Below are 21,345 nucleotides of genomic sequence, written 5' to 3' on the forward strand. Positions count from 1 at the left end.
ACTAGGCAATTATATTCATAATTGTCAACTTACACCATCTGCTGGTTATATTAAAAGAAAAGAAACAAATAATAAAAAAACCAACCACTCTTACTGTGTGCAGTGTCAAGGCAACACATCTTTCACACCTCTTATGAGGTATATGAAGAGACATATATTTAGTTTTTTATAAATAGATTTGTGTTTATTCACACCACAGTAGCTGTTTGTCCTTACAGATTTTGGGCTGTTTCTTCATCTACGGGAGCTGCAAATGTTTGCACAGATTGGACAAGGGAAGCAAGCAAGCCTCTCATTATTTCATAAAGACGATGGGAACATTCACATGGCCTCTGGAGCACACTGAAAACCGATGTTAGCTGTTTACAAGACTGCATGTAGCCTCTGTCTGATGGAAAGCCGGGATGCCACGACTTCCTGCTGAACTTAAAGGCCACCTGAGCCGCTTTAGGACAAAGTAGGAGTGTTGTTGGTAAACACAATGACAAAAGGCCTGTGTAGTAAATTCCACCAGTACAGTATATGTCAGGGGATAAATGTTTTCCATAACCGTCATTCCACAATTAAATTACATAAATACACATACACTGAATTATTATCTGTGAACAAATCGAAAACTGTGCTGTAATGCACACATGTACAGGAAGGTCTGAGACCATATGTGGGAGGTCAGGAAGTGGTGAAGTTGTCATAAAGTGAAATGAGCCACATATTGTTACTGCAGTTTTAAATTACCTTTGAAGTTTCAGGGTATGAACATGTCAAGACTGATGGGTAGATTTTCATACGGCTTTTTGCTGGTATTTTGCTGTTTTACATTTGTGTCCATCTATGGAAAACCTTCAGGTAAGTCTTAACGCTCTTAAATTCTCTTTTACATATACACTCATGTCTTGTTAATGAACTGTATTTAGAATAATATATTCAACATAACAGTCAAGATGTATACTTCAAAATAACATAGTTACACTCTGAACATGTGATTAAATTTCTTTCATTACAGGAAAAAAACTAATATTTTAGATATATTTGTCAGCATTAACTATAACATTGAGAAACAGTTTTCTGTTATATTGTATCAATCTCTGAAATGATGAACAGCCTCTCGACAAAAACGAAGATTACAATTAAGAATGTGTTAGTTTACTGAGTTTTGAGTGTAATACTTTTTCTTTTCTTTTTTTTAAATTTCAGACTCGACTTCTTCATGTGAAACTAAGCTGGTTGTCCGGAGAGGCACGACACGGAAAACTGCCCCACAACAAAATCTGACAGTCAGATGTACTGTCAAACACTGTGGACAATCACTAAATGTCTTCTGGTGTAAACAAGTCGACACAGTTACATGTCAACAGATAAATAATACGAAGAATGTGGAAATAACACAGAGCGACGATGATGTTAAGAAACTGACATCTTTTTTGACTTTCAAATGGATTTCCACTCATGATGATGGCCTGTACAGATGTGATTTGAGAGGAAACAACTATTCGCTGATAAGTCATACCATCAATGTCTCAGTTTCAGGTAGGCTGTTTATTTCTCCTTCACTGCCCACAAGTACCTGTAAGATGTCTTATTTAACTGTTAATTCAATATACTCTTCATCATTCCACATAGACATATACCAGGGGGTTGAAAATGTTGACTATAGTGCAGGTAAGACCCTTTTTTTTTTAGATTATTTTACATAGATTTTAATAGGCTAAACACTATCTAGGACTATTGATCCGGTTCTCCTTTTGTAGATGACGAGTCACCAAGTGCTGATGGTGATGGTGATAAGGACATGTCCTGGCTACCCTACTTCCTCATCGTTGTTAGCTTTGCTCTTCTGATCATCACATTGACAGCATTAACTTTCTTGGGTTTTCATGGCTTTAAACGTAAGAACATTAATATGTATTCACAGCCCAGATTACTGTAACACAATTTGTAGACCTTACCACCTAAACAATTCCTCTTTTGTCTTCCTCACAGGAAAACTGACCTACAACCTCAAAAAGGCGCAAGTATGTCTTGAAGTGTTGCTAACTTAAAAGAAATAGTTTTCATTTTGGGAGATACACTAATCTGCGCTTTTGCCAAGAGTTAGATGAAGAGGAAACAAGATAGAAAGTGTTAAAGGGTTAAAGTGGCTTTTATCCAGATTCTGTTATCTTTGGGCAGAGCCGCTGATTACCCGTTTACAGTCTTTATGCTAAGCTAAGCTAACTAGCTGCTGGCTCTGGCTACATATTTCGTGTATAGTCATGAAAGTAGTATCAATCTTCTCATCTATCTCTCGGCATTAAAGAAAATAAACGTACATCCCAAAATGTTGAACTATTCCTGATGTTGAAGAGTCATAATGGTATCATGTGGGAATGTTTCATTGGCTTATCTGATCTTGTTCTGGTGTTTTGATGTCATAGGAAATGTCCACTCGTACGCTTCCAGAGTGCTGCAAGGGGAGTACCTCTTCCATTTCTGTCGTGCACTTCTCTTCAACTACTGCAGGCACACCACCTTCCCTGATGACCGATGGGAACCAGCCAACTGTGGCACCCACAGCAGATAAAAGTCAAGCATCAGACAATGCAGTGTATGCTGCCATCAACCATACACAGTCCATGATGCCTGCCAGAGAGCAGGGGACCTCAACTGAAAAAGACAAAAAACCACAATATGCCACCATCAATGTGCCCTGAACATTTTTGATTTATCATACAGTGGAAAAATGTGGATTTAAAAATGTACATTATGTGGTTGATCGCTTAACTTCTCTGCCATGACTCTGTTCCATGACACAAGAAGTATGTGTTGGTGTCATGGAACAGGCAGAGAAGTTAAGCGATCAACCACACTGTGGAAGAAGAAGGAAGCTTGTGGTTACATGTGCAGTGCAGTCATTTAAAATTAACCTGGCTAGAGCAAAAGCAGTTTTGTTTTTATTCCCTCAGGTTTTATCATTCATTTCTTGTTACTTTCTTGTTATTTTTCTACCCATAGTAATTTCATTTACGTGACTTGGAGCAATTTTATTGTCTTGTTTAACTTTGTTGGCCTAAAGTTTGGCAGTGGTATAAAAAAGGGAGTGGATAAGTAGATTTGTCATGTGCAGATTCACTGAATACTTATTTAACAAACTTCTGTCTGAAAGTATGAGGACTGTAATTAAGGAGTTGTCTGGATCTTGCGAAAAAGCATTTGAATATAATTATCGGCTGATCTGAAATATATATTTTTGTTTCACTTGTGACTGTGGAAATATTTTGTGGTCTGAAAGGTGAATGGATGTGGTGTTTTTAATATGTACTGTTGTATCCCTTTAGTTGAGAGGATTATTTGGATATTTTAATGAAAGAATATAAGAATTATACACAAACATATATCACTAGACCACTGTTTTATCTGATTAAAACTGTATTTGGTTCATTTCCTCCATACAGACCTCAGTGTTTTGCACCGACACTGGAGGAAACATAACACCTAGCCTGTCGACCACACCAGCGTGGGCTAGTTTAAACAGGAAGTTATAGGGGGTCTTTGTGATACAAACATTTGTGATATTCACATCATTTGTGGCAGCAGAAGCCTTGTCTCTGCTCAACCACATAAAGCTTATGTACTGAGGAAGTGTAGGTTGTGTAGTGATATTCTTGTTACAGTGGTCATACATTCAGCAAGTTACATAACATACAAGAAAGAATAGTATTGATTGGCCACAAGGTTAATAGAAATAAGCACTTAACAGAAACAAAGAGAAAGTAGATTTAGCCAAAACCAGCTTTAAAGTAATATATTATAGTAGACCATCATTGCTGTTCAGCAGCTTGTACATAATAAAATAATCAGTACTACAAATGGAGCATAAAGACATGATTCATTGTAGCACAATACTCATTTATACTGTAAATCTAAATCAAGCCATCCTGAAACTGCTCTTCAGAGCAGTTAAAAACAGTAGATACATGCTGTTTAAATGCATTGTTTAGCTATCTGTTAAGTGCTGATAATTTTACTTTGTCAGGCCTCAAAATTATGAAATGCGAAGGTGTTATTGTCCACAATTAACCATTATCCAAATGGCAAAATCTTGCTGACATGTGTGGGGATTAATCAAGAACAAAGCCATACATTTCCATTTTGAGGAACTGATTACTAACAGGCCAATAAAAAATAAATACCACATCTCGAAGGGTCTTTAAGATTATATTTCAAGTATTATATTAAGCTTCCCAGGCCAGCTGTGATTGTTGTTGTTGTTGTGTTGTCCCCTTGTCAAATAAATTCTGTAAATACTATTATGGACCTCAGACTGATTTCATGGAGTCTCTCAGATTTTTATCTGGATCACCTTCTGTTTGAAAAACATCATTCTCAATCTGCAGTATGACAAGAACCTAAAATAAGAAGAGCAGGGATTGCTGTTCCCACGTTACCTTGCTCACCTTATCCAACCCTTTGACCGTCAAAACCCAATAACTGCTCCTCATGCTGAACACACACAGTATGTCATATTGACAAACATGCTGATTTTTCACTTTGCTTTGGATGATGACCAGTGGAGCACAGTGTTCCCTGAGACTGAGTGGTAAACCCTGTCGCTCTAATCCATTTACAGATGCTCACAAAAGGACCTTTCATATAAATTGTTAAGAAAGGCTACTGAATAATGTGACCCAGTTCTTATATTTCTTACAGTATACTTGCTGGAATGCATACTCAGGAGAGGAAGGTGGAGTCTGTGAACTTCTATTCTGTCATTCTTGAGTGGAAATTTTTCATCTCAACAACGGTGTCTGGTAGTTACAGCCCACACACGAGTTCTAGTCTAATAGTCTCTCTCACTCTTTCTCTAACACACACACATACACACACACACACACACACACACATCAGTGATTGTGTTTTTTCTCTGGTGGACAAAGCCCTGGTTCAGATGACAGAGGATGGAGAGCGTGGAGGCTTGTGCGAAGGCAGTGTTTGAGACGGGCCTGATTAGATCGAGCCTGAGGTCACACTGAGAGCATGCGGCCTGAGTCTGCAAAACTGCAGCTTTAAAACCTAACAACAAGGAATGCTGTATTTTATCTACTGAAAGCTTAAAATACAACTATCCAGAGGATTATTACAATGGAGTATGGATCATATGGACAGCCATGTTTTTCAAATTTAAGAAATATGAGAGGTATTTTGCTTAAGTCAGTGAGAATTAATACCAAAATGTTTTATTTTTAATAACAAAGCAGAGTGAAGGGAGATTACATTTGTAGCCTCTTACATTATATTTTAGGCATTTACTCCAATCTAGATCTGCAGGGGTTTAGGGTGTTGTTCAAGACGACTTGCAGGAGAAAAGTGGCTCTAGGATTTTTAACCTGCAGCTCTCAACAGGATAATTTGTTGACACGCATACCTTTCAGGGGAACAGAAAAGGTTTGCAAGTAGCATCTTTAGGGAATAGACTGACTTCTGTGGAATTTAACATCTAACAAACGTGCACACACATACTTTCTCACAACACAAACCCTGCAGAAAAGTCTGAGACAGGTGGGATTAGATCAGACCTGAGGTCGCTTGAGAGTGTGTGCAGCACTGCAGCTTAAAAACCCTCTGATAAGGTGTGGAAAAGTGCTGAATGCATGTAGTCTTGCTCAGAAAGTGACTTTAAAACTACAGATGTCTGCAGGATTATTGAAAATAATTAGGGATCAGTTGAGATTTATGATGTGGACAGTCATGCGTTTCATATTTAAAAAATCGGAGTGTTCTTTGAGTGACTTTTTTGTGTGGGAATTAAAACAGGTTCATGGTTATTCAACTACTGTTATTTCTAATAACCAAGTAAAGTGAAGTGAACTGATATTTGTAGGTTGAATATGTTTTTTTCTGCAGTGGTGATGAAGTCAGGCCTTGTTTTATTAACACGTCCTTTCAGCAAACTTTCTAATATTTATTCTGACTGTAATCTGATATGCATTTATACCACATATATATACCTGCGCTAAGTTAAATACACAAAGACATATCCAACAGAACCAATAAATACTGAATGTTATCCCAGAGTTCAAGAATATATCAAAATAGAAATAGTATGTGCTGAAGGCTCTGTGTGTGAATGCACAACATAAGTGTGTGTGTGTGTGTGTGTGTGTGTGTGTGTGTGTGTTTTTTTTTTTTTTTTTTTTCTCTGCAAGATCCACCATAACTATTCTGGCTTAGGATGAAAAACGCTCTCAAAAATGAGCATCTGGCAGCCAGGTTTGGCACATCAGAAAGGAATTTCATGTTTTTCTGAATCCAATATAAGAGGTACAAAGCCATGCTGCAAAAGCTGTAAATTGATTAAGATTCAGAAACATATTTTTTAAAATATTTTTATTATTCTGTTTGTTGTATTTATTACATCAGCTTTACATAGTTGGTAATAATGTACCTTTCCATATCTTCTTTATTTTTAACTGAACTACAGTTGCTCTGTACAGGGCTGGGTGAATTGGCACATTTCCATTTATTTGAAAAAAAAAAAAAGTTCTGAAACATTTCAGCATCAAATGTAAGCTAAGCTCTGTGCTCAGAGGAAGGCTAAACCTAAAATCATGTTAATGGGGAGGAAATGTGATGTGCCTGATTGAGCACTGAGCTTGAAGTTTGATACTACTGTAAATAAAGAAAATAACTGACAGGTTCAAATCATATGCTTTGATAGAGATTATTTTGGCATAAAGCAGTTTTTAAATGCCCCTGTACACATGCAAACATGATATATTCAAGAAGCATCTTTACATTATACTGTGTTTTAGGCATTTAGGTGCCACTTTGATCGAGGACAATGTAAAAGTGAGGAGGCAGGGCTTCAGGTTTTTGTTCAAGGACAATTAGAGGAGCAGACTGGCTCTTCGAGGTGTTGAACCTGCAGCTCTCAAGTCATTTTGAACCTGAGTTCACACACACACACACACACACACACGCACACACACACACACACATGTGAACTCACTGGACTTAACGATGTAGACTGGCAATAAGACACACATTCCTTTAAGAGGCACCACAGAGGTTTCAGCGCTGCTTCCTCAGAGAATTGATTCAAGCTATCTGACTGTGGAATTTAACCTCTGAAAAAATATGCATACACACACACACACACACACACACACACACACACTCTCTCTCTCTCTCTCTCTCTCAGAACACACACTCTGAAACATGTAGAAAAGTTTGCAGTTGGTATTACACAAACAAGACATAAGTATGCAGCCCTTTTAATTGATCTACCGAAGGCTACCCAAGACCCCACCCAGCTTTGACAAATACACAGAAGTGACGGAGGCCTTCGACTGAGAAGTAGAACCATATAAGCTAATAGTGCCAATTAGCTGTGTTATTTACAGACCAGGTAAAAGACAGAAACAAACAGGAGTATGTCAGGGACATGTAATATACTGTAAAAGCATACTCACTGCACTTTAATTTGCCATACAGTGACTTAGCTGTTTGTTGCGGAATGTGCGACCGTCAGCTGAATCAATTACAGAACCAGAGAGAGAAAAAAAAAAGCATCCACTCAACATTTCTTCATTGACTTCATGTGAGGACAGCCTGGAGATTATATAAGAGTCAGACACAGATGCGGAGATGAATGTCGTTGTACGGTTGGTGATCATAAGTAGGATTGTATTGGACATCCTATAGAGGTGTGAACATCTTCCCTTTGTACCAAGATGATGATGATGATGATGGTGATGATGATGATGATGATGATGATGCAGGAAAACAATTCTGCAGGGTTCCACTACCTCTTCGTTTCAGGCTCTGGTCTCATCTGAAAGATTAATCAGCTGAAAAGAAATGCATGGAGAGAGCAAGAGAAGTAAAGACACAAAGTGGAAGAATATATTATAAAATTTAAATGTTCTCTGACATTTACATTTTCCATTACAGAGGAAAAGTTTATTTCAAATCTGACTTTGTTAAATGTTCATCTTTGCAAAGAAACACATATAGAGATGTAGAATATTCAGTAGCTACATTCATACTGGTATGGCAAAATATTATTTTTCACCTGTAGGATTAAAAAACACAATATTGTGATGGTCACAGTGGTTATACACAGTTAAGGCTTTTAAATAAGGTGCAGCAAATAACATTAGCTGCACAAAGTCTTCATCAGAGTAAGAAGAGGCAGTGGAGACATCAGGTTTAGGTTGGACATGTTCTGGGCATGTCTGGACTCTAGCCAAGGCTATATTGCTACAGCATGTGTGTATATATATATATAATCATCATATAAAACTTTCCGGAAAACATCATATAAATCTATGCTTTAAGTCAAAACATTAGTTGCTGCACCTTATTAAAAAGCTCTAACTATTAACCGTGTGCATCAGACCTCATCACTGCAGGTCCCATCTCAGTTGTCTTGTCTGCTGAGGGTTCGGTGTGAGACAGAAAACAGGACATGGACGTAAAGTGCAGAAGGAGTGCAGGTAGAAAACAATGAGCTTGGCACAGTCTCATGTTCTCATGTGGATGACAAGCATGATGTCATGCTTCAATATATATAAATCTAGAAGATAGTAAATGAAGTAATTAAGCATATGAATAAATTGTAATGAACCAATAAATTCTGAAATGATTAATTTTTTTAGTAACAGAGTTTTATGTTTGATTTCATGATAATTTCTCTTTAAATTCTTTCCCTCTTTCAGTCTCTTTTTTACATAGCTTTTAATGTATCAAGTATGTGACTATCATGTGCATATTTAGGAGCCTGAATTGAATATGGTATCTGAATATTGTGTACCTGAATTCTTTACATTTATGAACCCTAAAACATATATAATGGAAATTGCTTCTGAAATTGCATGACATGAAATTGACTATTGAAAATTTTAAATATGGGGATTCAGACCACATGAATTCAGAAAGCTGGTTTTCAAAGTCAGATTTTCAGTGCTGTAAAGTCATTTGAAATTTTAATTTCACAAGTAATCAGGATTACATTTCACAGTTAGGCCTTTCTGCTTTCATAACAATCCAGCCCGACCACCTCCCTGAACCGATAATATGTCAGTGAACAGACATATTATCTGTATAATATCCACAAACATGTTACCATGAGAGAACATCACATTGCTTCAGCTGACTAAACCTGAAGACAATGAGGTCAATAAGAAGAAAGATAAACAGACACGTCTGAAGAGAGAAATGTAATTAAATGCACTTTCCAGAAGAATCATAAGTTAGTTTAGAGTTTGGCACAAATTACTTTTTTAAATAAATAAATAAATAACATGAGAAAAAATATCATTAATCTCACTCAATTGACAGAAATAATTTCATTTTTTATTTATGTGAGATAAAACAGGTGTAATGTTTTTCACAGGTTGTCAGTACATCATCACTGTTTTTTTTATTTTTAATTTTTTTTTAACCAGCAGCGGGTAAGTGCTGCAAAAATGTTTACTGTCATCTAAGTAGCTGATTAAACAGGTCAGCATCATGAAATAAAAACTTAACTTATGTTTTTGTTTGTATAATTCTTTATGTTTGTATAATTCTTTATGTTGATGTTGGCCTAAAAACTTCTCAAGGAGATGTCACTAGAGTTTCTAGTTAACTTGAAATGCTGCAAAGGTCGAGAAAAATCGTTGAGCAATATGTAAATAAATTAAACCCCCCCCCCCCAAAACAACGACCTGTGAAGAAAACTATATATATATATATATATATATATATATATATATATATGTATGTATTGTTTCATTGACTCTTGATACTTTGGCAATATTGTTGTGACATTCATGCCAATAAAGCAAATTTGAATTTGAGTGACTGGCTTACGCACAGCCAGACTGCAAGCGACATTAAATTATATTATTATAATAAAATGTTATAATATTTAATTACAACAAGTTATTGCAGAATTTATTGGTTCATTTATATATTTCACACATTTATTGAAGTGTAAGTGAAGTATTTATTTATTATAATTCATTATTATTATTTAATATTAGACACTTTGGGGCCCCATGAATCAACTGTAAAAGTGTTTTAACAGTTGCAACATATCATTGTCCTGACTGGATTATGCAACAGCAGCAGTATATTTCAACAAGTTTGTGATGTAAAAAAAAGTTAGCTAATGTCATGGTTATGCTTGAAGTTGCATTAAGAAAATGCTTCCACTAGGGGCAGCAAAACAAGCTGAAAACACAAAATCACCTTATAAAATTGTTATGGTGAACATAAAAGCAAACAGTTGTTGAGCAAAATTAGCACACATTTGGAGTTGTATAACTCCAGAGAAGATATCTGGGTCTTTTTAGCTCCTAAATGCCCCACTATATTCACAAGCTGCCATATGGTGTGGGGCAGGTAGAGTGACTCATCAGAGATTCTTTGTTGAAAACAGCTGCCTACTGCAGCTAAAAGAGACAAACAGGCTCTGTAGAGCTGGGAGGCTTTGCAGAATCAGTTGATAATCTGTGAGTTCAGCACTACTTATTTCACATTATACGTAGTCATTTGATCTATTTGATATATTGTTAATATAAAATATTTATTAGTGCAGGGTTAACTTTAGTTCATGCTTATGACCTGCTTTGATGTCTCCTTTTCCAAATCAGCAGATATGAGCACTGTGCATCCTACCTACCTTTCTGACCTCTGCTTAATAGCAAAACCATGTTTTATAGTTAAGTCTGTTGCAGTACATCCAAATGGACCACTAATCATTTTTACTTTGCCATAGATACCTGGGCAGTTTTGTCAAAACTTACAAAGGGAGCCCCCAAAATTTAAATTATTGACTTCAAATGATTTCTTAATTTATGATGGTGGAAAAACCTTTTAAAATAAGGCAGGAGAACAAAATTAGCTTCAAGAAAGGTACATTGTACATATAGTAGTAGCTCTTTAAACATGCTACAAAATCACAAACTTCTTGTTTTTTATTGCCTTTAAAGTTGATATTTGAACTTGTTGCTTATTCACACATCCAGCAATTATGGAGCAACATAATCATTCATTTGGAGTTATGTTTCTGTCCACCTGATGAATGTAAGTCCAATATTCACTCTCTTTTAGTTCTGTTTTTGCTCTCTACCAACTCCTGAAGGAAATATCTGGCTCTTTAGCTGCTAAATGTTCACCAGCCAGTTGCTAACTGTGTCGTGTCTGTTTGCCATTAGGTGCTGAGCAGGTAGCGTACAGTTGGTTTTTAGAGCTTTTTCTCTGAAAACATCTGCCTGCCGCAGCAGAAAACAATGCTGTGAGGGCGGTGAGTGTGAACCGAAACAGTAAATTTGTAGCCAGACAGCTAAACAATGAGCTGAAACCATGGCTGAAACTCACAATAAAGCTCCGTAAAGCCTTGTTGTGCACCCAACATATGAAAAAAAACCAAAACTCTTTTCTGCTCATGTAAATGCGTATACATTAATTTATTCAATCAAATATGATTTGGGGTGACTATCGAACCTGCCCATCACACAACACCGCATTAGACCATTAACTCGGGGGTTGTAGCTGCTAGAATGATAGCAGGAGGTGTGTGTTTGGATTTCAGATGGTGAAAACTTTGTTTACATTTCCAAAGAATGTGGGTCAGGTGTAATTTGTTTATTTCTCCATCAAACCCACAGCTCCTTATTGTTCCATATTCTTTTATGTGTACTTTTGAGCCAGCCAATCACATCTGGAGGAGTTTATATAAATCCCTTCTCATTACTAGACAATGGCTTAATATCACATTTCACACATCAGTTTACTGAAGTTAAAATGCTCTACCTGATGTTTCATTATGTCTTTAATATAGATTCTCCACATTTTTGAGAATGAGAGTTTTCTGTCCTCTACACATCAGTTTTCTAAATGGCCAAAAGTTTGTGTAGACATATTCCATCTGGTGCGCAGGAGTATAAAAAAACATTATAGACAAACATCAAAACAATAGGCATGATTCAAACACTCACCTTCTTTGCGCAAGAAACACTTCCAAAGGCAGAAGCAGAGGGACATGACCAACAGAGCTGCCACTGTAGTGACTGAGATCAGGATGGTGAGGGCCGTCCCAACTGCGAGGGAGAAAAACACATGATGAGCAGCTTTATCATCTGCCATACCTGAGTAAAGTGGTCTTTTTTACAGTAGTATATAAGTTATAGCCTTGTCATGAGAAATGCGTTGCTTTTTGTGTGACTGTGTACTGTGAAGCCTGTGCTGGTCGGGACACTGCGTCTCTTGATGGACTATGATTGATTTGATTTGAGATTTAATGTATAGTCTTACTGTCTGGTTTCTGCAGTGTGTGCACTCCTGACCCATGAAACCAATGTTAACTGTCAACTAAAGCCATGACCAGCACACAAATATGAACCCATTTACGAACTGCTCAGTAGCTGCGTTTACATGGACCCTAATATTCCACTAATAATTGCAACAATAGCCTATTGGAAAAATAGCCAACTAATATTGGAATAAAGAGACTGGCCCGATCCGGCCCGGTCAAAGGATCAGGTTGAGAGGGGTGGTGTAAACCTTTGATAATCCGTTCAATAGGAATATATTAGCACCTAATAACCATGTAAACTCTTAATCCATTCGTTCCTCTCTGGTTGGAATAAATATATTCTTTCTGCTAATGTTTGCCCCATGTGAGAGTAACATTAGGTGATGTGATGGTAGAGAGAGAGAGAGAGAGAGCGTGTGTGTGTGTGTGTGTGACGGAGAGTATGAAGTTAGCAGCTGTGAACATAGCAGTGCAGCGTGTGTACAATTTAGGCTTTTGTCAGTGAATAAATCCTAAACTCCTCAAGACCCAAGCTAAGTATCCGTGTCCTGCTTGCCACCGATTGATTAAAGTGAAGGGGGTTAGCCCCAAAGTTAGCAACAACGGCTTAGCCTAACCTGACCAGTTCACTTAAGGTGGACTGATTTAAGGTGGACCAGCTATTATCATTGTAGTAACAATCTCAGCTGCTCCTAAACAGAGAGCAGAGAAATATATGGCTGCATTAAAACCAATAGAGATTTCTGTTTTAGTTTAACAAAAATATGTTTTAGAAATTGTTGTACAGGGACATTTGAGGGAAATTCAAGTAGGAGAAATTCTGTAATCATGGCTTTCCTTTATAGACAAAAGTCAGACAAAATATCTGCACAATATACTAATTAGCTCCCAGTAACTCATCACTCTGCTCTCAGTTTGTTTTGTGATCCAACACCTGTAAATGTTTTTTTGGATTTTCTCGCTCCACACTTGAACAACCACTGCTTTCTTTATTATTCTCAGCCGTAGTCTGGCTTGCTGATAGGCTTCTTTTGCAAAAAAACATGTCAAGTAATGATGAAGTAGTAGGTTTACAGCAGGTTTGGAGTATGCAAGGAAAAATAAAGACACAAAAAAATAAAAAACAAAGACATAAAGACATAAAAAATAAAGACATAAAGACACTAGTAAAACTTTTAAGGTGGAGTTTTGACACCAACTCACTTTTAGTGTTCATGGATACAGCAATCGGTGACTCAAGCCCTTTGTGATGCACCAAGCATTTGACAGACACGTCTTTCAGCAGCCCTGATTGGACAGTCAGCGTGCTGATGACCAGAGTGGTCCCGTCGCCCTGTGGGAGCTGTGTGGTCACAGGCGGGCCCATGGTGCGGTTATCCCTCTCCACGTTCCACACAATCTCTGCTGGGGGTCGTGACAAAGAGGTGCAGTTGGCTTCGATCACACCTGGAGAGGTGGTCTTGTAGCTCACCTGAGGTTTGGGCAGCACTGGGAGAAATAAACAGATATGATAAGATAGAGCCAATACAACACACTGATTCCTTCTACTGTGTGTGAAGTGCACAGACTTGAAAGTTCTGAAAATGTTAACACAGGATGACTAAACACTAAGTGAAATATGGGAAAATACACTGCGGGAGAACTGGCATAAGTTTATTATTCAAAAAAATTGGCCAAATTTTAGATTTTTAGTTTAGTTTGTGTTATCTTCTAAGCGTCTTCGGGCCAATTGCTAAGATGATACCCGGGAAGAATGTCCAAGCCTTTGGATCAGCTAAGGTATGCGAATTCCTGCACACTTAAGATCCATAAGTAAATCTCTGGCTGTTTTCAATTCTCTGTTCCTCTGGCTGAGCAAGGAACTGGAACTGGAACTGAGAACATTTTTGTTGGCAAGAACACATTTAGCCACAGATATTTGGCCCTCGTCGTTTCAGCGGTTTCTCTACAGCTTTTCACCCATCATCAGTCTGGATTATATCAGACTTTGGGGTGGGACAAACCACAACATGAAAATTCTGATAACAATCCAAACCGTAATGTCCTGCGAATGAACATGAAGCTAGTGTGAAATCTGAAGGAATTTGGGCTGTTGTCTATAATTAAATTCCACTGTTTTTCAATAGCTGTAACTTTATTTAGTGTTATATCATTCTGTACTATTGTGATGTAATGTAAAAGGCTTACCTTCACAAATATGATGGTATTAAACAGATTTTACATTATTTCTAGTAAACAATTTAAACAGTTACCCTTACATATATCTAAAGCACATACATAAAGTAATTAAACAAAAATGCAAACAATACTTGAAAACATTTTGCAACTATTTAAATTTACTCAAGTACTGTGCTTAAATGCAATTTCAAGGTGCTTGCTTGAGTATTTCTATTAGTGACAGTGGAGAGAAGACAGAAAACGAAGGGAGAGAGAAACAACCGAAACAAACACAAAAAGAAGGGGTGACATGTAACAAAGGATGTTGCGGTTATACAGCATCCGTCATAAGCAGTGGGCTACTGGGGCATTTTTATAGATTAAATTACTAATAAAAAGAAGTTAAATTTAGCTCCACCTTGACCAACTACAAGATTAAAATAAAAAAAATATTAAAAATGCACATATATCAGTAAAAGTATATCCTGTAAAATATTATTCTCAATAATAATGTAAAACTCATGCAAGATAAGTGTACTTTTGATACTTTTAGGTATAGTTTATTGTTAATACTTCTGTACTTTTACTCAAGTAAAATTCTGAATGTGGGTCTTTTATTTGCGATGGAGTATTTTTACACAGTTGTACTGCAACTTATACTTAAGTGAAGGATCTGAATACTTCTTCCACCACTGACATTTCATATGACATAACAGCCTGAAACTAATGTGGTCAGTTTATCCCTTGCAGAATTGGACTTACTGCCTCATTTGTAGCATGATGACTAACTTCTGCAGAGCAAATGTATTACAGCACAATTTTCAGGTTACTGATTTTTGATTACAACTCGTTAAACAAAGTACCCCTGTAATGTAAGTTGCATAAAATACTAAACCTTGCATCACTTTCTCATGAGTCATTACAAATATTATGACTTTTCCAAAAGCGTATTTATGTTTCACAGTTTTCTTTGACATTTCTAGGCTTGAAAAACAAGTTTTCAAATTGCATAAATTCTCTCGGACTTTCATGACTTACTCATGTCCTAAAATCAGAATTTTTTCGTGTTGTGTGATCATTTCAGAAAAAAACAATCGGACGGTCACTTATTTCAGTAAATGGCAAGAATAAATGTGATAGTGTGCATGCATGCGTATGAGCTATCACTGTTTATGGGCAGTATGTGGGAGACTGGGAGTAAAAGAGGGGCATCACATCATCCACAGTGAGATCGGGGTGGAAGACTGTAGGCAGCAACAAGCAGCAAGAAAAAAAAACATTAATGCTAATCATGCCTCACTACTAGAAACACCTACTGTACTGTACAGTTCAATTTCAAACAAAAGCACATGTGTTTGTTGAGATAACTGTGAGAGAAAGACAGCGGGAGAAAAGTGGGAAAGCCAATGAGCAAAAAGAGAGAGCGAGACAAAGCACAGAGGGAATCACTGTCTGCTGCAAACACTGACACAGTCATGCATCAGGACCGCACTCCCTGCCTCCATCATTCTTTCGAATGGTCCATTCTTCACATGGACACACTCGCCTGTCTTTGTGTGTTAACAAATCAGCCGACAGCTTAGCCTTGCTGTATCATGAAAACATTTGCAGCTACATTCAGGAAGGAAAGATCAACATTCCCATCTAAATCCCAGGCATACCTGTCTTTCCTACGGACACAAAGCTGAGTCTCCTTGCAGTCACGCTTTATTTTTCCCACAAAACGCTGCCCGTCTAGCTCTTACATACATTACCTGTAAGATGTATTCACTCACTACAGCCCTATGGGCTATGAACGGCTCGTGTTTTTTAAAGAAAAGGATAGGTTCTTTTTTTTTAATGAAGTGCGTCTCAAAATAAAAACCAGGTGCCTGTATGAAGATTGAAATGTGTTTTTCTTGCTGTTATCATTCCTCCTGTTCATACTGGCTATCAAAAGATCCCTTCTTAATGTGCTCTCAGTGTAAGTGATGGGGGATAAAATCTACAATCCTCGTCTTGTGCAAAAATGTATTCATAAGTTTGTCTGAAGCTTGTATGAGGCCTCTGTTGTCCAAATTAGTCAAATCAAGTGTATGTCTTCCAAGGTAAGAACTTTTTAGAGCAAATTTCCCTATTTTTGTTACTATCCTTTCACTGCTGCTCAACAGGGAAACACAAAGAGGGAATTATGTACTAAAAAGTTTTTAACCTTAGAAGATATCCACTTGACTCGACAAATTTGGATCTGAAGCCTCAAATAAGCTTCAGATACACTTTTACAAATATTTTTACACAAAATGAGGACTGAGGAATGAGAGGAATGGTTATAGCAAGTAAAATGTCTTTTAATGTTATTTGGGCACCTGACTATTATTTTAAGACACAAGAGTGACGGTATAATGAAACAAGGCAGGAAACAACTGGAAACAAACTAATTCATTTACAAAGAATGTCAACATGACTCTAGGGATGGCAACACTGTGGTCTAGAGTGAAACATGGCCATTTGATAGATTTTCATGAAATTTGGTACAGACATTCGTGGTCCCCAGACTAATAACTTTGCTGACTTTTGTTTTAGTATCAGTATATTTTATATAACTTGACCCCTCCAGGGTGGAGTTCAAGTTATTAACACTAACTTACATTTCTGTGAGGGCCATAATTTTTCAAAACATGTAACATAAAATAATCAGCAATAATGGCTGGTTGTGAAATAGATGTTTACCATAGGTGGAGAGGCACACGGTGGAGCTCTTCAGCCCATCGGGATGTGTGTTGTACAGGCAGGTGTAGCAGCCTTCATCCTGGATAGCGACAGGCTGGATGGTGAGCTGACTGTCGGACAGGGAGGCGCTGAGCCAAACCCTCCCCTGGTACTGTGGTTCTATCATGGGGTCACTCCGCTTTGCAAAGGAGGCCACCTCTGAGGAGGCACCCTGCGCAGAAGTGTGTCTCCACGTGATCTGCTGCACCTTCTCAGGCAAACCGTATGAGCACGAGAGGGAGGCCCTCTTGCCGCTCACTGCTGTCTTATTGCTGTCAACACTGACGTGTGCTAGGAGTAAAATGAACCCATCGTCCAGTGTAAGAATGATGGATGAGGAGAAAAGAAAAGGTAAATAACAGGGAGACAGAGGGTGAAAAACCGGACAATGCAAATATTCAGAAATATGAGGCACCCAAACAGAAACCAGTCACTGGAATCTGCAGCAGCTGTTTTTGGTTAGTAGAATGAGCCCCCCCTTCTCCCTCTGCTCCACAGCTCTTTATTAACATGACTGGCTGAGCCTCACCAAGCTCATCAACTTGTGTTCAGAGGTTGGATGGGGGTTAGGGACATCTGCAATCACATATTTTACCAGTAAATCCCCCCCAAAAGATAAATACGCAGGTTGTAGGGAGGAGTAACTGTCCCTGAGGTCTAAAGGAGAACTGGTTTTTGTTTCATTTTAATGGGCGGGTGCAACAGGCAGGCATCCAAAATCAGTTAAACCATGAAACTCCAACAGCAGCAGAAACAATGAAATCTGAATTCAGACACAAAAGTATTGTGTGAGCACTTCTGTGAGGAGCTACTTTATATTAAACAATTACTCTGGTAAATGTCTCATAATTAAAAGTGAAAAACTGGTTGATGTGAAGGAAATTGATGCCGTATCCAACAGGGGCTGAGTTGCAACCTATGCAACAATCTAATCCTCCTCAGCCGCATCCTCATGGGGCATCCTAAGGCGTTTCCAGGCTAAATTGGATGTGTAATCACTCTGGATCTGACCCTGCTCACAGGGAGGCATCCAGGAGGCCTGCAGAACAAATATCCGAAGCAGCTCGGGGCAGAACCGCTACTCTGAGCTGCTGCCATGAGCTTCTGAGCTCCTCAGTTTGTCTCTCGGGGTGTTTTTTTTTCATGTGTTACATGATCATAACCCAACCTGAGCGCAAGTGGAGGCTTCTCCCACCCGTTCATGACCCTCATAACTATGTCACAATAGTAGAGTCACTTCCTGTCTATAGGCTGACAACTAATGTTTCATCAAACTCCCTCCTGTCAAGGTTGAATATATATCCGAGGGCCACATCTTTGTTTTTTTGCTCACTGCCAGGAGAACAAAGACAATTACTTTTCTATAAGCTTTGTCACTGTAATTCTATAGCAGCTCTCTCACAGCACTTGATTTTGTCCTCTGACAACTTACTACTGGTCACTTGTAGCACTGATGAGCTGAGGACAGAAACCATCTTTTTTAAGTGTTTCGGTAATCATGTAAAGTCCTACTAATCCCTCTCTAGTTTCCCTAATAGTATGTGATTGTTTCATTGTCACATTTACCAGCTGCAATTTCATCTGTCCATGTTCAATGAGGCTTATAACAGGAATAAAAACCATACATTTCCACATGCAGTCCACCTTCCTCTCCCATCACTATATATTAAAACTGTATGAAGCTTAAATGAACCCACCAGAGGGATCATATGGACTTTCTGCATAGGTCTTGTCTAAACTGTAACATATACAGTACAGTGTAAAAATGGATGGTTATTCATTAAATCAAAGCAGTCGTCATTAATGGCCTTACTCACAGGTGACAGTGAGGCATGTCTGTCCTTGCTTTGAGCCAGTGGGATGCATGTCAAAGATGCAGGTGTAGCAGCCTTCGTCTCGGAAGCTCACCCTGCGGATGGTGATGGCCGAGGTGTCCTTCGGGGAGGAGGCGAGCTCCACATGCTGCTGTCCGCTTATGCTGTCTCTGTTTCCTGGCTGGTAGCTCAGCAGGGTCTGGTTCTGGACATCCAGCCAAAGCACTTGCTTCAGAGATTCACCTCGTTCCCTCGTAACACTGCAGGTCAGAGTGAAAGGCTTCTCCACTGGAGCTACCAGACGCTCTGGTGCTGTTACCTTGCCTGAAGCATCCATAAATATATGAATCAAATCATGTATGAAAAAAATAATAATTTGGTGATATTAAAGTTGTTGTTTTTTTTTTTAGCATGGTATACTTACCCTGTAGTTTTCCTACCATCACTAGGAGAAAACACACCTGCAGACCTTTCCTACAGGAGGCCTGGATCATCATCTTCATTGCTCATTTAACAGGGAGAAGAAGGAGTGGCACTGAGACATGGATAAATGTCATAACTTAGCTTAACATGATTTCAGACTACCTCATTTTTCAAACAACTGACGATCCAAGAGTGACACAGAGAGAAGGAATTTTGACCAGCTAACCTCATTTTTTATCCCTAATCATAGAGCCAATTCAGCTCCTGTGGTCACTGTCCAACACCTTTAATTACATTAAAACGCCCACAGAGGGATTCAGTTGAGTGAAATAAATAAATAAATGAAATAAGTGCTACGTATAAATATCAGAAATAAAAGCTGTCACTGCTTCTCAAAAGTTATCTGAGCTAAACATTCAAATAGACAATATTTTCTCTGCCACATTAAAGACTAAACTGACTCTAAGGTGAGTCCAAGTCTGATACAGTTACTTGTAATAAAATAAAACACACAAACAAACCTATTCTATCAAATTACAAACAATTGATATACAGAGAAATCTAATATTTCTTTTGATTAAATGAGATCTTCTGCAGATAATAAGAACTAAATGATCTGCCATATTTTCTATTCCCTATGTCATACAGTATGAAATATACACATGAAATGAGACACTCACCTTTGCTTGTGTCGTGATGTAAAAGGTAAAAAGCCAACACTTGAGGATATTCTACCTCAGCAACATCTCGCCCGTCCCTGTGATCCAGCAGCCTTTGGAAACATCACTCCAGCACAAGCGAGAGACTCTTTTTACTCACCCGAGTGTTTTCTACTCTACGCACCAACTCACACCAGCCGGCTGCAGCTCCAAACTCCAACTCACCGGATTGAATTAGAGTCACAGCGTCCTCTAGTGTCACTCAGTGGGGATTACTTAACCAAAACTAGCGGAAGATATGGTGTGTAACCTGTATCTGGGAGTATATCGCTCAGAGTAAGAAACTGATTGACAACAACAAAACAAAAAAATTAGGGCATTTAAAACACTTTTTTAAAAACCTGACAGCCGAGACGTTTTATATAGCTACAAAGTAACATGTTTGTATTTTAATATGCCATCAAATGAATGCAAATTGTCTTAAAAAAAACTTATCTAAAAAAATGTTTTAATTGAAATAGTTATTCTGTCTTCCATCTATTGATATGAGGCTTAACCTTTAAATATTTATATCTATGAATAAAGTGTTCAACCAATAAAATCAAGTTGTTTACCAACAAATCCAAGTTTTTCTCCTCCATAAGTAGCTACTCCATCTTTAATCCACATCACATTTAAAGGGTGCAGCAATATATCTTTAAATTGAAGCCAACTCAAGCCAGAATTCCTGCACAGATTCACACTGGAAGAAAATATGTTCTTCCTGTGAGTTGTTATTCCAATTTAAATTTTCATGCAAGAAGTGATTGGATTGAGTGGCTTTAGGTAGGATTGGATAGGACAATTATCGATTGCCTTCTCGTCTCTGTATTCTTGAAGTACATTTTCTTTTTAGCTCATTAGAGGACTATGTGTTGATAAAAGATAAATACATACATGATAAAACAGTGAAATGCTTGCTACTTAATAATAATTCATAAGTAATAATAATAGTAATAAATTGTAATAACTGTAATAAAATGGATACCCTCAATACAGTGGCCTCATGAACTGAGTGCAGTAGTTATTGTTGTTATTGAGTAGTAGCAGAGGAAACTTGACCTTGTGTTGTTTTGTCTCCCTCTGCAGGTAAACATGATAATTACAGCAACCCAAATCCTCACAGCGTTCAATGAAGTACCGAAGTTCATGATTTGTTATTAATTACAAACATCTTTTAAACCTTTAAAAGTATCAAGAAATATATGAAGTTATTGAATTACTG

At 37.8% G+C, this 21,345-nt stretch overlaps 2 protein-coding genes across 6 annotated transcripts; one reads left to right on the top strand and one right to left on the bottom strand.

Annotated features, from left to right (window-relative positions):
• The first annotated feature begins 645 nt into the window (after positions 1-645).
• si:ch211-214p13.8 (B- and T-lymphocyte attenuator) lies at positions 646-3,241 on the top strand. Of its 2 annotated transcripts, XM_042426342.1 has the most exons (6): positions 646-846; positions 1,195-1,527; positions 1,621-1,659; positions 1,749-1,886; positions 1,981-2,012; positions 2,415-3,241. In XM_042426342.1, exons 1-6 carry the CDS (start codon positions 753-755, stop codon positions 2,688-2,690), a joined length of 912 nt encoding a protein of 303 aa, XP_042282276.1. In that variant the 5' UTR covers positions 646-752; the 3' UTR covers positions 2,691-3,241. The 2 variants fall into 2 exon arrangements, with proteins under 2 accessions (XP_042282276.1, XP_042282275.1); XM_042426341.1 differs by having other exon boundaries at positions 650-846; positions 1,195-1,659.
• A 3,105-nt stretch (positions 3,242-6,346) lies between these two features.
• zgc:113337 (uncharacterized protein LOC503741 homolog) lies at positions 6,347-21,343 on the bottom strand. 4 transcript variants are annotated; one of them, XM_042426336.1, is made up of 8 exons: positions 21,183-21,343; positions 20,103-20,397; positions 19,424-19,534; positions 19,003-19,323; positions 17,147-17,476; positions 13,484-13,768; positions 11,964-12,065; positions 6,347-7,826 (listed from the first exon to the last, which is right to left on the bottom strand). In XM_042426336.1, the coding sequence occupies exons 3-8, from the start codon at positions 19,500-19,502 to the stop codon at positions 7,819-7,821; spliced, it is 1,125 nt and encodes a 374-aa protein (XP_042282270.1). In that variant the 5' UTR covers positions 19,503-19,534; positions 20,103-20,397; positions 21,183-21,343; the 3' UTR covers positions 6,347-7,818. The 4 variants fall into 4 exon arrangements, with proteins under 4 accessions (XP_042282270.1, XP_042282272.1, XP_042282271.1 ...); XM_042426338.1 differs by lacking the exon at positions 21,183-21,343 and having other exon boundaries at positions 19,424-19,496; positions 20,103-21,035; XM_042426337.1 differs by lacking the exon at positions 21,183-21,343 and having other exon boundaries at positions 19,424-19,504; positions 20,103-21,035.
• Positions 21,344-21,345: the final 2 nt, after the last annotated feature.

Source organism: Thunnus maccoyii, chromosome 11 (genome assembly GCF_910596095.1).
Source record: "Thunnus maccoyii chromosome 11, fThuMac1.1, whole genome shotgun sequence".
In the NCBI taxonomy this organism is placed as follows: domain Eukaryota; kingdom Metazoa; phylum Chordata; class Actinopteri; order Scombriformes; family Scombridae; genus Thunnus; species Thunnus maccoyii.

Excerpts from the sequence above, each read along its gene's own strand:
- si:ch211-214p13.8 (XM_042426341.1), top strand. The coding sequence starts at position 753 with ATGAACATGTCAAGACTGATGGGTAGATTTTCATACGGCTTTTTGCTG. Across the intron at positions 1,660-1,748 it reads AAATGTTGACTATAGTGCAG|ATGACGAGTCACCAAGTGCT; the intron begins GTAAGACCCTTT and ends CTCCTTTTGTAG. Across the intron at positions 2,013-2,414 it reads ACAACCTCAAAAAGGCGCAA|GAAATGTCCACTCGTACGCT; the intron begins GTATGTCTTGAA and ends TTGATGTCATAG.
- zgc:113337 (XM_042426336.1), bottom strand. The coding sequence starts at position 19,502 with ATGAAGATGATGATCCAGGCCTCCTGTAGGAAAGGTCTGCAGGTGTGT. Across the intron at positions 19,324-19,423 it reads GATGGTAGGAAAACTACAGG|GCAAGGTAACAGCACCAGAG; the intron begins GTAAGTATACCA and ends TGGATGCTTCAG. Across the intron at positions 12,066-13,483 it reads TGTATCCATGAACACTAAAA|TTGGGACGGCCCTCACCATC; the intron begins GTGAGTTGGTGT and ends TCTCCCTCGCAG.